At 42.4% G+C, this 17,501-nt stretch overlaps 1 protein-coding gene across 2 annotated transcripts in view; it reads left to right on the top strand.

Annotated features, from left to right (window-relative positions):
• The window catches only part of ENTPD1 (ectonucleoside triphosphate diphosphohydrolase 1), a 184,691-nt gene that overhangs the window by 146,329 nt on the left and 20,861 nt on the right, over window positions 1-17,501 (top strand). For both annotated transcript variants that reach the window (XM_082269377.1, XM_082269376.1), the window contains exons 7-8: window positions 10,387-10,647; window positions 12,931-13,044. In XM_082269377.1, coding sequence (XP_082125503.1) covers window positions 10,387-10,647; window positions 12,931-13,044 — 375 coding nt within the window. The remainder of the gene's footprint in view (window positions 1-10,386; window positions 10,648-12,930; window positions 13,045-17,501) is intronic.

The raw sequence follows: 17,501 nt of genomic DNA, 5'->3' as shown, positions 1-17,501 counted from the left end.
CTGAATCTGGTGCAGCTGTGCATGGTAGCCAATTAGCTTCCAAGGCCCCTTTCACACGGGCTTTCCGATCCGGTCCGCCTGTCAGTTTTTCAGGTGGACCAGATCGGCTGCTCCATGCAGCCCTATGGAGCAGCGGATGTCAGCGGAGACATCTCTGCTGACACCTGCTGCTATCCGATCCTGTCCGTGAAATCTGGAGGATCGGATAAGATCGATCCGTCTGGAGGATCGGATTAGATAGGATCGGATGAAAACGGACAGGCGGTCCGTTATAATCTGATCTCTCATAGAGGAGAGCAGGGCAATGACAGCTCCGTCTCTGCACACAGAGTGGAGACAGAGCTGTCATCTGCCTGCTCAGCGGGGATCGGGCGGATCGATCCCCGCTGAGCAAAACGGACTCCGTCAGGCGCACCGCCGTGTGAAAGCGGTCAGTTAAGCTTTGACAAATAAACTGATTAGTTTCTATGCAGAGCTGCACCAGGTTTTACACTCTCCAGTTTTAGAAAATCAACCCCATTGTGTACTTACCCATTTTTAATCTGCTCCAGTCCCATCACATCATGTCGCAGCTCTGAATCCCCTGTGGTAGTGGAGTGGCTGCTGCAGGGGAGAGCAGGGAGCACCAACAATGGCTGGGACATGGGAGCCTATGGGTGTCATCATGGCTCCAGGAATTCACAGTCATTGTCGAGCATTTCCTTAAAAGGGGAGCCGAAGCTGCTGAATAGGGTGATCGGACCAGATTAAAAAAGGTAAGTACGTAGATCTTTTTTATTAAGGGTAGGCAGGATAGATAGTAGTAGAGGTGAGGGAACGTTTTTAGGAAGAGCTAAAATTTGCCTTTGATATTACACTTTATGTACTGCAGGCTTAATACTTTATTTCTTCAATTTTTTAATTGATCACAAAATGCAGGCTGGAGTATTGAGTAATATTGTGGAGTATAATGGACAACATATAGCAGGGGTGTCAAACTCAATTTTATCAGCGGGCCGCATCAGCAATATGGTTACTCTCAACGGACCAGTTGTATCTGGGGTGCACTACGTACAGAGTGAAAGGTTCCGGAGTGCATTAGGTGCAGAGTTCAGGACTATGCTATCTACAGAGTGCAGTGTTCAGGAGTGCATTACGAGCAGGGTTCAGGACTACTCTATGTACAGAGTGCAGTGTTCGGGATTGCATTACGTGCAGAGTCCAGGACTACGCTATGTACAGAGTGCAGTGTTTAGGAGTAAATTATGTGCAGGGTTCAGGACTATGCTATGTACAGAGTGCAGTGTTCAGGAGTGCATTACGTGCAGGGTTCAGAACTACGCTATGTACAGAGTGCAGTGTTCTGGATTGCATTACGTGCTGAGTTCAGGACTACGCTATGTACAGAGTACAACGTTCAGGAGTGCGCTATGTACAGAACGCAGAGTTCAGGAGGGTGTTACTTACAGAGTGCAGGGTCCAGAAGTGCGTTATGTGCAGAGTGCAGCGTTCAGGGGTGTGCTGTGTATGGAGTGCAGAGTCTAGGGGTGCCCCCCCCAAAAAAAAAAAAAAATGTCCTTGCATCTTTTTCACCTACCAGGCTCGGCTCTAATACCTCCCTGTGTAGGCTTGTCTACTACCTGTGTATTTGCAGGGAGAGCATTCTTTCTCTTAGATTCTGGAGATCTGTCCACGCTGTTCCCCACCGTGAGTGCATGCAGGGATTGGTTAGATCCGGGTGCCGCTGAGGGCAAAGCTGTCCCTTGTAAACACAGAGGGCTTCTATGTTTACAAGTGACAGCGGGGAGTGGGAGTGGAGGGTGAAGGCTGGAGGTGGCGGAATGGAGTTCCTCACACCTGCAAAACTAGGTGTGAGACCCGCATGACAAGGCCTGAAGGGCCGCATTAGGCCCGTGGGCCTTGAGTTTGACATATGTGCCAAGCTCGGCCTTATAAATCAGCCCCTAAATATCCTTATGGTATGTTTGCTTTGTGAATTGAACCGTAAGCACCAGATTATAGAAGGTAGAGAAGAATGTTAATTATGCAATTTAGAGACATTATAATCCAGAGAAGTAAAAGTTAATGTATTCTAAAATGCTTCACATTTTTGGATATGCAGAGTTACAAACTGTCTCCTTTTTATATTTGCTATAACCTGTCAGATTTTTGTTGCTTATTACTGGTAAGAAAACAGCCCCTGGGGCCCTGGGTACTGCTGCTTACAGGTTAATCCTTTTCACCCCTTGAATAATTTGGTGCAATTATCTGTTCATCAACTCCTAAGTACTTTGTGTTCCACAATGCTGAGAAAAACATACCCTCTGGAGAAGGAGACATAATTCATACTTTTTCTTAAAGTGAAACTCCATTATTTTCTCCAGAAACATGTTTGAACAATACAACCCGAAAATATATTGCCAAATGCTATTATTATACTTAATTCAGTAGGGTTTTACGGCAGGGGCAGGCCTCTCAACATATGTCCCACATTCCAAACAAAAGAAAAGAGACCATGCACCGCTGCTCCAGGTATTAAATACATTTAGGTCCTGTGCCCACTGGTTTTTGTTTGCTTCAGAGAGGTTTTGCGTTCCCATACAAGCCTATGGGAATAAAAAACCTCTTGAACCATGGTGGCTTCCACTAGATGTGAGGGATGACCTGGCAGTCTCAACCTCAGGGACCAGTCTTTTGGGTTAGCTGATACAGGAATCTTGTGATTGCTAAGTCACCTTCACTGTCTTCATTGTAAACCATTGACCGCTGATTTACTGTTGGCACTAGGGGAAGCCTAAGCTAGATTTCCCAATGGGTTTCTGGGCACCATCTTGGAAATGCCAGTGTCAGATTCCTGCAAGATTTCAGTGGCCATTTTGTGGAAAGATATGCTATAAAAAAATTTGCATCACAGAGGGACCCTGGAATGGGGAAGTGTAGGAAGGAACAGGAACCTATATGGTAGGGACAGTCAGGCATCATACATGGTTTCACCCCTTCAGTTGGGATTGGGTTGGAGAATTTGGGTCTCAGGAGAGCCTAGGTGCTGGATTTCCTAAGAGAAGGCTTGTCTATCAGCTGCATTGCCAGAATAACTGTCCAGTAGTTAGAGAGATTACTGCTGCAAAAAGTATGAGCCCTAAGGAAGGCATGCTTCGCATGCTCCCTATGTAAGAAGTGAACTCCTATTCTGAACTTGTGTCTAAAGGAAAATTTATCTTACCGTTTCAAAAGTGTAATTGAAGAACCTAGAACTGTTACTGTAAAGTAGGGATATGCAAACTGTGGCCCTCCAGCTGTTACAGAACTACAAGTCCCATGAGGCATAGCAACTCTGACAGCCACAAGCATGACACCCAGAGGCAGAGGCATGATGGGACTTGTAGTTTTGTAACAGCTGGAGGGCCACAGTTTGCATATCCCTACTGTATAGGAACAGAGGTGTTTCCTTCTTTCCTTGATACCACTGCTACTAAGAAGCTACCTGGACATGCAGGTCAGAAGGAGGTCAACTGTACCTGTCAATAAATTCTGAATGGTCTCAGAAAACAGAAGCTTGTTGGCACAGGCCCTAATTAGGCTGGGCCAGTAGCTTTCCCTTGCCAAAAGACAGGGGATGATGGGGTGAGGGAGACTTGCCTATCCTAATAAGGGTATTAAGCCCCTGGATTAGCGGTATGCAATCTCGGTTCTTACGTTTGGTAAAATTGAGATTTGGCATATCCAAAACTTTTAAAACTTTTTTAACTTTCTTTTTAGATAGATTGGGGAAAGGTCAGAACCCCTGTCAGGTTTTACTGCTATCGGGGGCACTTTCTATTCTGGGGACAGTTTTTTTTTACCAAAAAGGAAGTGAAACAATCTCTCAGTAGCCTCTTGCACACTGCAGCTTGAAAAAGCTTGAAAAGTTTTGTTTTCCTGATCTAAAATGCAGCCCATTGTTTACAATGTGCCTGTACACACAGACACGTAAACAAGCATTGTGTATTCTTGAGTAAAAAAAAAAAAAATAGAAAAATCTGCATAAATTTGAATGAATTTTCTCTGGGAATGTATTGTATGTGTAGATAGATATGTGCAAATAGGCACAAAACGAATGCCTGAAATTACATCCAAATAAGCAGATGCTCAAACATCAGTACCATGTGCGAGACGAGTTATGGTCCTTCCCCACGTTATCCAAAACTAAAAAAAATTTTTGGCTGTATATACAATTTTCGGTTCTGGGAGCAAGGTATTCTGGCTCTGGGTGTTGGATTATCAGTGCCAACAAGTGAAAATAAATAAAGTGTTCTCAGTGTCAAAACTGTTGCTAACTGTAAAGCATACCCCAACACAAAGCGTACCTAAACTGCTATGAAGTTATGAATGGTGACCTTCTTATCCTCTTTTTAAATCTGCAGTTACAATGTTGTAACACATGTGATAAGATATGACGCCAGCCATTGGAGAACTTGAAATTTTAATTAAGAGCTGACATAAGCACACTGGCAACTGTGGCAGTTATCACCACAGGCATGCCTTGAATGAACCTGTTTTGAGAAACTGTTAAATCCGTGTATGTACCTAACCACAACACTCAACCTAACTCCTACAATGGTACTTTAACTCTTAGCCCTCTGTGACACTGAACTCTTATTCTAACCCCCTAATACAGCCCTTAAATGTAATCCTTAACAAGTGATCTCCCCACAACATTTATCCTAAAGTATAACCCTCTAGATCCTAAAGCCTGGCACACACCCCAGTGGGCTAAATGAAAACTGAAGAGCTCAGGAGGAGATCCTGTACTAACAATTCAATGTTAGTACAGCAATCTACCCTGCTACGCTATTGTGTTCTGACAGAAGGACGGTCCCCAATGCCAGAACACACCGGTCAGCAGTCTCAGCCATTGACTGAAAGCCAACCGGCTGACCATTTTTAGTCATGCCCCTTCAACAGACGCTGGGCCACAGTTTGGAGACCACTGCTGTAAATCTATGCTGTCACTTTTGAGTTATCATCAATTACAGGGTTGCGTGTGTGCATAGCCCTCACTCTAACATAGAAGAGTAAAGGATTGATCATAAACTGAAGCATCTTCCTGGGTGAGAACTGAGAATGAATACCTATGGGGCTTGTTATCCATATCTTAGGAGATCAGGATTGGCTTTATTAATACAAATTTTGCTCAAAATTGAGAGCTTTGTTTTCTTTTAAGGGGATTCTTAAAGTATGTTTAAAGCCAAAGATTATGTTTTGGATATAGTATGTAGGTGATAGAACCCTTTACCCCGTTCACACTGGGGTGACCTGTCAGGCGACCTGGTCGCCTGACAGGTCGCCATAGGTCGCCTGCCATAGAGAAGCTGTGGACCCGTTCTAATAGGAGCGACACAAGTCGCTCCGACTTAGAAAAAGGGTCCGGAGCTTCTTTGGGGCGACACGGAGCGACCTGCATAGACTTCAATGTTATGAAGTCCGTGCCGGCCGCTCCGAGGTCGCAGTGCGAGCAGCGCGCCGCGACCTATGAGGTCGCCCCGGCAAGTCGGATCGCCCCAGTGTGAACGGAGCCAATGTGACTATTGTTATTAGAACAGTGGGAAAGCCAAAATGTTACATTTACCACTGTATAGAAGAAATCTTTCAACTGGGAAAATTACTCCTCACCTCGGAGACATTTACTCTCCACATCTCCCCAATGGAATAAAGTCATAACAAAACTCAAATTAGTTTTAGCCCTTCTCTATTCTCTCTAAAACTTTAAAAAAAGTTTGAGTTTTATATATACTTCAAGACCAGTCTATGGTATATACATAAGTTATATACAAAATTATGTGTTTTCATCATTCCAGTCCTTCATAAATACCTCTACTAATCCCAGTGTTTTTTTTTGCTCTTTTTACCTTTAATCCATTAATCCACCCTAGTGTCAGACAGTTGGAGTCCTTGCTAGAGTTAAACAGACTAAAATATATCTTGTGGCAGCATGCTCAATCACTTCGTTGAGAGTATTCTGAAACCCCATAATTGATGCCGAAAAAAAAGCGTATCTCAAACTTAACTCAGCCATGTTTTCGTGCCAGCTGCACAATGGCAACAATTAACTGTTTTTATTGTTCCCTGCACTCCGTATCGGGTTTTTATATCACTTGCTGTAAATAGATATTCGTTTCAACAAATTGCACATTCTATAATGCTTCTCAAACTTTTCACTGTGGCAGTTTGGTGTTCTAGGTATTTTTGGAAAAAATATTGAGCTGCCATAGCGTGAGAGATCTGATTTTTTTTTTCTTTTTACATTTGGGATAGTTAAATAAAGTGTAAAGTTTTTCCAAGTGCTAAAGTTTTACTAAAAGTTTTACTGGAAGTGTTAGCCAGCCTAAGAGCTGCTAGTGGACATCTGCATGTTAAAATGGTTGAAAAGCCTGAAGGTTTTTTACCTTAATTCAAAAGCCTTCAATGCTCAGCTTGTCCCCCCCCCCCCCCCCCCCAAGCCCACCTTATACTTACCCTAGCCTGATCTCAATGCATGAGAGCAATGGCTCTCTCTGCGCTCTTCTTCCTCCGGCTGCTGTCAATCACAGACAGGAGGGAGCGAGGGGATGGGGCTGAGCCACACTCTGTGTCAACTTACACAGAGCCGGCTCAGGAGAAGGCCTGCACAAGTGCCCCCATAGCAAGCAAAATAAAAGTTTACACTCACTTTAAACTAGATAGATATGGCTGATATTTGCCAGCTTACACTATAATCTCATGTCATCCTGGGCTAACTGATTTTGGGTAGATAGACATGTTTGAAGAACTTACTTATTTGTTCAGAACTCCCGATTACAGCTCACAGTTTTTTTTTTCAATTTTCCCCATTCCTCTATAGTTAGTGGTATGTCACGATTTAAGGACGCTCTCTTTCTTTCTTTTCCAAGAATTTTATTGATAGAACAATGCAGCGTGAGTTGAGTAATCACATATACAGTTTCCAACAGTAAAGATGAACAGTACATATAACAAGTAACTTAAACCGACTTGAGTCCTGTTTCTAGCAATAATCAGTATAAAGGCATGGAATAGAGGAAAGTGCCTACTTTCTGGAGAAAGCATGATGTTTTGTGAAAGGGAAGTAAAATTCAGAGTACTAAAAGGATTGGTGAGTGAAATGTTCAGAGATATACTTGGTGATTATTCCCAGTTGGGCCTTGTCAGAATGTGAGGTTGCTGAAATATGACCTATATGTCAGATCAGGGTTTACATTGGCAAAGTTAGGTGAGGTTCAGAAGCCGTGTGAAAGCAACTGGAAAGTTAAGAAGAAAGGACAAGGGAATGGCATATAGGGGGTAATGAGGGGTATATGTGTGAATACCTTCACATTTGTATATGGGAGAGAGGTAGGGGAGTCAAAATGTCGCATTGTTTCCATCTCCTTATTGTAAAATAAATGTTTGGATGTGTTATTAATGTTCAGTGACTGTGTGTCCTATGGGTTGTTGTAGTTATTAGAGACAGGACGCTCTCTATGTTGTATAAAAAAAGAAATTATGAGCATACAGTACTCTTAAACTGGCCATAGACATAAAGATTTTGAAGGCCTATATAAAAAGGCCCTTCTCCAATGACCACCTATTGTATACAAGAAGACCCGTCTCCACTAACCACCTATACACCTACTGTATACAAGAAGACCCTTCTCCACTGACCATCTATACACCTACTGTATACAAGAAGACCCTTCCCCACTGACCACCTACACACCTACTGTATACAGGAAGACCCTTCTCCACTGACCACCTATACACCTACTGTATACAAAAAGACCCTTCTCCACTGACCACCTATACACCTACTGTATACAAGAAGACCCTTCTCCACTGACCACCTATACACCTACTGTATACAAGAAGACCCTTCTCCACTGACCACCTATACACCTACTGTATACAAGAAGACCCTTCTCCACTGACCACCTATACACCCACTGTATACAAGAAGACCCTTCTCCACTGACCATCTATACACCTACTGTATACAAGAAGACCCTTCTCCACTGACCATCTATACACCTACTGTATACAAGAAGACCCTTCTCCACTGACCACCTATACACCTACTGTATACAAGAAGACCCTTCTCCACTGACCATCTATACACCTACTGTATACAAGAAGACCCTTCTCCACTGACCATCTATACACCTACTGTATACAAGAAGACCCTTCTCCACTGACCATCTATTTACTTTCTAAAAATAAGAAGACCCTTCTCCAGTGACCACCTATACACCTTTATGACCACTTATACACCTATATAAGATTGCCCTTCTCCACTGACTACCTATTCATTGATATAAGAAAGCCCTTCTCTCAGTACAGATTATTCACTGTGTTCATTATGAAAGAAAGGGGCTGTTAAATTACATTTTGACTGGCCCCTTCCCTGCTCTCCTGAAAGCATCCCCCACAGCAGCCAGCGAGAGAGGAGAGGAGGGAAGGATACCAGAGGAGCACATACAGGGGTTTCCGGGCAGGAAGAATGGAGGGGGCAGCAATTACGAGGCTCGGTCAGCTGTATTTTCCTGCAGCCACAGAATGCCAGAAGGAGGGAAAGGAGGAGAAGCGGGCTTTCAGCTGCTGCAAAAAAAAAAAAAAAAACAGCTGATCAGGTCTGGTAAATGCCAACGCTGCCCCTCCTGTCCCTGTTCCTCTTGTCTGGGCCGCCTGGAGTTATTGCAACCCCTGCGATCCCTATTGCTACGCCCATGCACATACTGTATATAAGAAGGCCCTTTTCCACTGACCATCTATGCACCTATATAAGAAGGCCCTTCTCCCCTGACCACCTTTGTACCTAAATAAGAAGACCCTTCTCCACTGACCATCTACATAAGAAGACTCTTTCCAATGACCACCTATATAATAAGACCCTTCTCCACTGACCACCTATATATAGGAAGACACTATCCACTGCATTGACCACCCATATAAGAAGCTCTTCTCCACTGATCACCTATACACATATATAAGAAGACCCTTCTCCACTGACCACATACACCTATATAAGAAGACCTTCTCCACTGACCACTTATACACCTATATAAGAAGGCCCTTTTTTACTGACCACCTTTATACTTAAATAAGAAGACCGTTCTTCCCTTACCAGCTATAGAAGAAGACTCTTTCTAATAAACAACTATATAATCAGACCCTTCTCTACTGACTGCCTATACACCTATATAAGAAGGCCCTTCGCCACTGACCACCTTTAAACCTAAATAAGAAGACCGTTCTCCACTGATCAGCTATATAAGAAGACTCTTTCCAATGAACAACTATATAATAGGAATCTTCTCCAATGATCACCTATATAAGAAGCCCTTCTCCACCAACCACCTATACACTTATATAAGAAGACCCTTTCCAAGTGATCACATACACCGATATAGGAAGACCCTTCTCCACTGACCACCTACAAAAAATAAGTAGACTCTTTCCACTGACCACCTATACACCTACTGTATAAAAGGAGGCCCTTCTTCACTGATCATCTATACACCTATATAAGAAGACCCTTCTCCTCTGACCACCTAAACACCCATGTAAGAAGGCCCACCTCCACTGATCACCTAAACACCTGAATAACAAAGGCCTTCTCCACTGACTGCCTATAGGAAGGCTTTTCTCCACTGACCACCTATAAACTTTTAAAAGAAGGCCCTTCTCCACTGAGCACCTATTGTATACACCTATATAAGAAAATCCCTTCTCCAACTACCCCCTATACACCTATATAAGAAGGACCTTTTTCACTGATCACCTATATACCTATAAATGAAGGCCCTTCACCGCTGACCACCTTTATACCTAAATAGGAAAGCCCCTTCTCCACTGACTTTCTATATAAGAAGACTCTTTCCACTGACCACCTATAGAAGAAAACCCTTCTCCACTGACCATCTATATAAGAAAACCCTTCTCCACTGACCATCTATATATAAGATCCTCACTGACCACCAATGTAAGGGAGTAAATAATTGACAACCAAGGAAGTCTCTTCTATTCTGACCACCTGTGTAAGGGGGCACTTTTCAACTGACCACCAAAATAAGCAGGCATGTCTTACTTGTTCATTATGTGAGGCAATGCTGGAATTTTAACTGCTTGCTTTCATTTTCTGACCATTATTAATATTGCTTCAAATAGCTTTGAGGTATAAAGCATCCCTATATGTCTTAACATTGAATTTATTTATTCCTGTATGTTAACTCTAATGTACCATGAACTTTAGATATAGTGGTTATTGGCAGGGGTTCCCTGAAACCTAAAATGTATTTTAAGGGTTCCTCGATATTAAAAAGGTTTGGGAAAAGCTACCTATGTGCTTTCCTTAAATTTACACAGTTCGCATTATAAAAATATTTTTTCTTATTGCAGCATGGACAGAATATTACCCTGCTGGACCCGTGCTTTAACTCAGGATATACACGGAATGTCAGCACAGCAGACCTCTACAGCAGCCCCTGTGTGTCTGACCTGAGAATCCTCACTATTCCACAGACCATTCAGATCCAGGGGACAGGCAACTATCAGCTATGCAAGAACAAAGTCCAGAATATTTTCAACGTATCCCACTGTAGTTATTCTCGGTGTTCATTTAATGGGATTTTCCAGCCAATGCTGCAAGGAGAGTTTGGGGTGAGAACATATCGGTGTCATCATTTTAAGTTTCTGGGGGTTTTTTTTGTAGAACCTGTTAAAACATGATTTAGTGTTGATTGCCTCTGACTTTGATCTAAAAGATACATTATATTGTCAAAAGCATTGGGATACTTGCCTTTACAAGCACATAAACTTTAATAGCATCCCAGTCTTCAATATTGAGTTGGCCCAACCTTTGCAGCTATAACAGCTTCAACTCTTCTGGGAAGGCTGTCCACAAGGTTTAGGAGTGTGTCTATGGGAATGTATGACCATTCTTCCAGAAACGCATTTGTGAGGTTAGGCACTGATACGGACGAGAAGGCCTGGCTTGCAGTCTGTGCTCTAATTCATCCCAAAGGTGTTCTATCGGGTTTGAGGTCAGGATTCTGTGCAGGATAGTCAAGTTCCTCCACCCCAAACTCGCTCATCTATATCTTTATAGACCTTGCTTTTTGCACTGGTGTGCAATCATTTTGGAACAGGAAGGGGCTATCCTGTTCCCACAAAGTTGGGAGCATGAAAATGTCCAAAATGTCTTGGTATGCTGACGCCTTAAGAGTTCCCTTCATTGGAACTAAGGGGCCAAGCCCAACCCCTGAAAAACATCCCCACACCATAATCCCCCCTCCACCAAATGATTTGGGTCAGTGTACAAAGCAAGGTTCATAAAGACATGGGTGAGCGAGTATGGGGTGGAGGAACTTGACTGGCCTGCACAGAGTCCTGACCTCAACCCCATAGCACACCTTTGGGATGAATTAGAGCGGAGACTGCGAGCCAGGCCTTCTCGATTACATCAGTGCCTGACCTCACAAATACGCTTCTGGAAGAATGGTCAAATATCCCTTTTGACACACTCCTAAACCTTGTGGACAGCTTTCCCAGAAGACTTGAAGCTGTTATAGCTGCAAAGGGGGGACCAACTCAATATTGAACCCTACGGACTAAGACTGGGATGCCATTAAAGTTCATGAGCATGTAAAGGCAGTTGTCCTGATACTTTTGACAATATAGCGTATGTCTGCCCTCATTCCAAGGACATTACGCTGATCAGAGGATTAATAAAAATGTATCTATCTAGGCTAGCTATACACAATAAGACCGCATTCACACTAGTCCGACTTGGACCGCGACTTGTCAGCCTGACAAGTCACGGTCCGTCACGCTCCCATTGTGCGGTACAGGAGCCGTTCTAATAGGAGCAACACACGTCACTCCGACTTAGAAAAGGGGTCCTGTACTACTTCGGGGCGACCTGGAGGTGACTTGCATAGACATTCATTTTATGAAGTCCGTGCAAGTCGCGCCGAAGTCGCGCTGCACGCGACTTCTCAGGTCGCCCCCTAAGTCGGAGCGACCTAGTGTGAACCGGCACTAAGGGTAACTCCACTTTTGTTGAAAAAAAAAAAAACCCAAAATAATAATATAACATATACAATTGCTACACAAGCAATATTGTAATTTAATGTTTTTTAAAAAATTACCTTTCCTTTTCAAACTGCAGCGCTGTAATTTTCTCTAAAATGCAATGTAATATGGCAACGTGGAGGCATTCTGTACACAGTTGGGGTACAGGACTCCCCCAGAAATCTAATTTCCTACTTGGGTGAGGAATTCTGACCTAACATACAAGTCAGGTTTAGGTATCCTTTGCAACAAAAATTTAATTTTTGGTAAAATACTTCTCAAGGGTTAATCCCTTTTAATGGGATGCAGACACTGTAACTTTTCTCATCAGAACATAGAAAGTGCAGCAGTTGATTATAATGAATTAGTCACTTCCATTCAGAATCAGTATTCAAAAGATGTAAATGAACAAACTGCTTTTTCTTCAGAGCAGGAACAGGTAGGAATATGCAACAAAGTTTGTTAAAACACGTGCAATGTACACTGATCACCCAGAGGGGAATATTGTTTTTCCCCATAAAAGTGAAATTACTATTTAGGACCTCATTCACATGGGCATACTATAGTGTCCATGCAAGGGTCATGTTTGCCAGCACGGGGATGCACAGGTGTGTGGTAGTATCCCAGACTATAGAGAGCAGCTGAAGGCCAAATGCTCTATGATTATGTGATTTAGATCAAAGAGTGATCAGTGTTACCTTCTTATGGAATTTACTGTCGATTTTCCCACCAGCAATGGTTCCCGTGTGTGAGGGACTTGTGGTTGCACAGGAAGTGGAGAGCGCCATGCTGTCCATCTCCGCCATGTCAGGAAAAGAAAAGTGTTTACCGCCAAGTGTTTTCCTAATGCTTTGTGTGCTGTTCCCGCAGGCCTTCTCTGCTTTTTATTTTGTTATGGACTTTTTAAAAGTCACTAAGGAAAAAGTTTCTCTGGACAGCGTGAAGGACACGGTGGAGAGACATTGTTCTAAACCATGGTCTGAGGTAAGACATTGTATACCCACAGGCTGCTACATGAAGCATATCCAAGATTTACTGATGTAAATCAGTGCATGTTATCATACAAGCCTCCCCTACTCTTATCTTTCTGTGCTTTTTCTTGTTCCCTTTTCTTTTCATGTTTCAAAATGTTATTGTTGCCACCAGAACAAAAAGTGAGGCCAAGCCTTTAATGGGGCAACTAAAAGCCTAGTACACACGAGGAGATAATCATCCATTCTTTTTTGCATGCTAGCCTCCATAAAAAAATGAATAAAATAAAATTAAGAGGTTACTGAATTCGGGAAATTCTTGTACGACTGAATAAAAATTTGAAAGTGATGTAATGTATTGCATTGTATTTGTATTGTATTTTCGGACGAAAACTATACTGGATAAAAGAAAATGGTATGATCTGCTAGAAACATTTTTGCGTTTGTCCCTTCTGACAATTTCGGAGGAAAGGTGTGTACTAATGTTCAGATTATCATACGATCACTACCAAAGCAATATTTTTTTTTTTTTTTTTTACGATTTTCTGATTGTATGTATTGGCCTTAACCACTTGCCGACCGCCGCAAGTACATTTACTGCGGCGGTCAGCCCCTCCTGGGCAAAGTGACGTAGTACTACGTCGCTCGCCCAGGACCCTGCAGGGGATGAGCGTGCGCCACCGGGGACTAGCGCACGCTGCCTGAGGCAAACCTGCCCCCGTGCGAGTGACCGGCGGCTCCGATGTCCGCCGGCCACTCGAGATCTTCCGCTGGAGAGGGAGAAAGGCAGGCGGCTGATGTAAACAAAGCCGCCTGGTGTAACAGCAGAGATCATACGATCCTGCTATGTAGGATCGTTTGTCTCTGTGGTTACATCAAAAGCCACGCCCCTTGACAGTTAGAATCACACCCCTAGGGACACACTTAACCCCTGGATCTCTAATAAAGTTAACCCCTTCCCTGTCAGTGTCATTTTTACAGTAACAGTGCATATTTATAGCACTAATTACTGTAGTAATGTCACTGGTACTCCCAAAAGTGTAAAAAATGTCAGTCAGGGGTCCGATCTGTCCTCCGCAATGTCACAGTCCCGCAAAAAAAAACGCAGATCGCCGCCATTACTAGTTAAAAAAAAAAACAATAAAAATGACATAAATCTTTCCCGTAGTTATTAAACGCAATAACTTTTGCGCAAACCAATCAAAATATTTACCAAAAATATGTAGCAAAAAACAAATTGTTCTAATATGTTAAAAAATTTTGATTTTTACCTTTTTTTATTTTGAGAATTTTATATAAAAAAATTTGAAAAATATTGTTATTTTTTCAAAATTGTCGCTATTTTTTTGTTTATACCGCAAAAAATAAAAATCGCACAGGTTATCAAATCCCACCAAAAGAAAGCTCTGTTTGTAGGAAAAAAAGGACGTCAATTTTGTTTAGGTACAGCGTCCACGACTGCACAATTGTCCGTTAAAGTCACGCAGTGCCGAAACGCAAAATAGGCCCTGGTCTTTGAGCAGGAAAATCCTCCGGGGCTTAAGTGGTTAAGAGGAAAATACACCTCACTTTGTAAAAAAACATCCTCTCACTTCCTGTTGCATTTCCGGGACAGTACAGTGAGGGGAAAAAAGTGTTTGATCCCCTGCTGATTTTGTAGGTTTGCCCACTGACAAAGAAATGATCAGTCTATAATTGTAATGGCAGGTTATATTAACAGTGAGAGACAGAATAACAAAAAAAAAATATCCCGAAAAACGCATTTCAAAAACGTTATAAATTGATTTGCATTTTAATGTGTGAAATAAGTATTTGACCCCTTTGCAAAACATGACTTAGTATTAGGTGGCAAAACCCTAGTTGACAATAACAGAAACCCAGAGCAATGAAGATAAGGAAATCTACAAGATTAGGCAGAAAAAGGCCAAGCAAGTTATAAGAACTTCTAAAGCGCAGGCAGAAGAAAAACTAGCTCAGTCTATGAAAAAGGGGGATAAGACATTCTTCAGATATATAAATGAAAAAAGGAAATTAAAACAAGGAATAACTAAATTAAAAACAAAGGACGGAAGGTATGTAGAAGAGAATAAAGGGCTAGCCGACTGCCTTAATGAATACTTCTGTTCAGTTTTTACAGAAGAAAAAGAAGGAGAAGGACCTCCACTTGAAAGGATGACTAATGAATCGTTTGATGCATGTGTCTTTACAGAGGAAGACGTTCTAAGATTGCTGTCTAAAGTGAAGACAAATAAGTCACAGGGTCCTGATGAGATACACCCAAAATTATTAAAAGAGCTTAGTGGTGAGCTGGCAAAACCATTAACAGATTTATTTAACCAATCATTAGTAACAGGAGTCGTCCCGGAAGATTGGAAATTGGCAAATGTCGTGCCCATTCACAAAAAAGGTAGTAGGGAGGAATCGAGCAACTATAGACCAGTGAGTCTGACATCAATAGTAGGCAAATTAATGGAAACCCTATTAAAGGATAGAATTGTGGAACATCTTAAATCCCATGGATTGCAAGATGAAAAACAACATGGGTTTACTTCAGGGAGATCATGTCAAACAAATCTTATAGATTTTTTTGACTGGGTGACTAAAATAATAGACGGTGGAGGTGCAGTAGACATTGCATATCTAGATTTTAGTAAGGCTTTTGACACTGTCCCACATAGAAGACTTATCAATAAACTACAGTCATTAAACATGGACTCCCATATTGTTGAGTGGATTAGGCAGTGGCTGAGTGACAGACAACAGAGGGTTGTAGTCAATGGAGAACATTCAGAACAAGGTCATGTTACCAGTGGGGTACCTCAGGGATCTGTACTGGGACCAATTTTGTTTAATATCTTCATAAGTGATATTGCAAAAGGCCTCGATGGTAAGGTTTGTCTTTTTGCTGATGACACAAAGATATGTAACAGGGTTGATGTTCCTGGAGGGAAATGCCAAATGGAAAAGGATTTAGGAAAACTAGAAGAATGGTCAGAACTCTGGCAACTGAAATTTAATGTGGATAAGTGCAAGATAATGCACCTGGGGCGTAAAAACCCAAGGGCAGAATATAGAATATTTGACACAGTCCTGACCTCAGTATCTGAGGAAAGGGATTTAGGAGTAATTATTTCAGAAGACTTAAAGGTGGGAGGACAATGTAATAGAGCAGCACGAAATGCCAGCAGAATGCTTGGATGTATAGGGAGAGGTATAAGCAGTAGAAAGAGGGAAGTGCTTATGCCGCTGTACAGAACACTGGTGAGACCTCACTTGGAGTATTCTGCGCAGTACTGGAGGCCATATCTCCAGAAGGATATAGATACTCTAGAGAGAGTTCAGAGAAGAGCTACTAAACTAGTACATGGATTACAGGAAAAAACTTACCAGGAAAGGTTAAAGGACCTTAACATGTATAGCTTTGAAGAAAGAAGAGACAGAGGGGATATGATAGAAACCTTTAAATACATAAAGGGAATCAACTCGGTAAAGGAGGAGAGCATATTTAAAAGAAGAAATACTAGCACAAGAGGACACCGTTTTAAACTAGAGGGGCAAAGGTTTAAAAGTAATATGAGGAAGTATTACTTTACTGAGAGAGTAGTGGATGCATGGAATAACCTTCCTGCAGAAGTGGTAGCTGCAAATACAGTGAAGGAGTTTAAGCATGCATGGGATAGGCATAAGGCTATCCTTCATATAAGATAGGGCCAAGGACTATTCATAGGATTCAGATATATTGGGCAGACTAGATGGGCCAAATGGTTCTTATCTGCCGACACATTCTATGTTTCTATGTTTCTATGTATGTTTCTAACAGAGGTCAGATGTTTCTTGTAGTTGGCCATCAGGTTTGCACACATCTTAGGAGGGATTTTGTCCCACACCTCTTTGCAGATACTTTCCAAGTCATTAGGGTTTCGAGGCTGACGTTTTGTAACTCGAACCTTCAGCTCCCTCCACATATTTTCTATGGGAATAAGGTCTGAAGACTGGCTGAGCCACTCCAGGATCTTAATGTGCTTCTTCTTGAGCCACTCCTTTGTTGCCTTGGCCGTGTGTTTTGGGTCATTGTCATGCTGAAATACCCATCCTTGACCCATTTTCAATGCCCTGGCTGAGGGAAGGAGGTTCTCACCCAAGATTTGACAGGACATGGCCCCGTCCATCACCCCTTTGATGCGGTGAAGTTGTCCTGTCCCCTTAGTTGAAACATACCCCCAAAGCATAATGTTTCCACCTCCATGTTTGACAGTGGGGATGGTGTTCTTGGGGTCATAGGTAGCATTCCTCCTCCTCCAAACATGGCGAGTTGAGTTGATGCCACAGAGCTTGATTTTGGTCTCATCTGACCACAACACTTTCACCCAGTTCTCCTCTGAATCATTCAGATGTTCATTAGCAAACTTCAGACGGCCTGTACATGTGCTTTCCTGAGCAGGGGGACCTTGCGGGCGCTGCAGGATTTAA

Source organism: Pelophylax lessonae (assembly GCF_965119305.1).
Source record: "Pelophylax lessonae genome assembly, chromosome: 9".
Lineage (NCBI taxonomy): Eukaryota > Metazoa > Chordata > Amphibia > Anura > Ranidae > Pelophylax > Pelophylax lessonae.
This window is presented reverse-complemented; position numbering and strand designations above follow the sequence as displayed.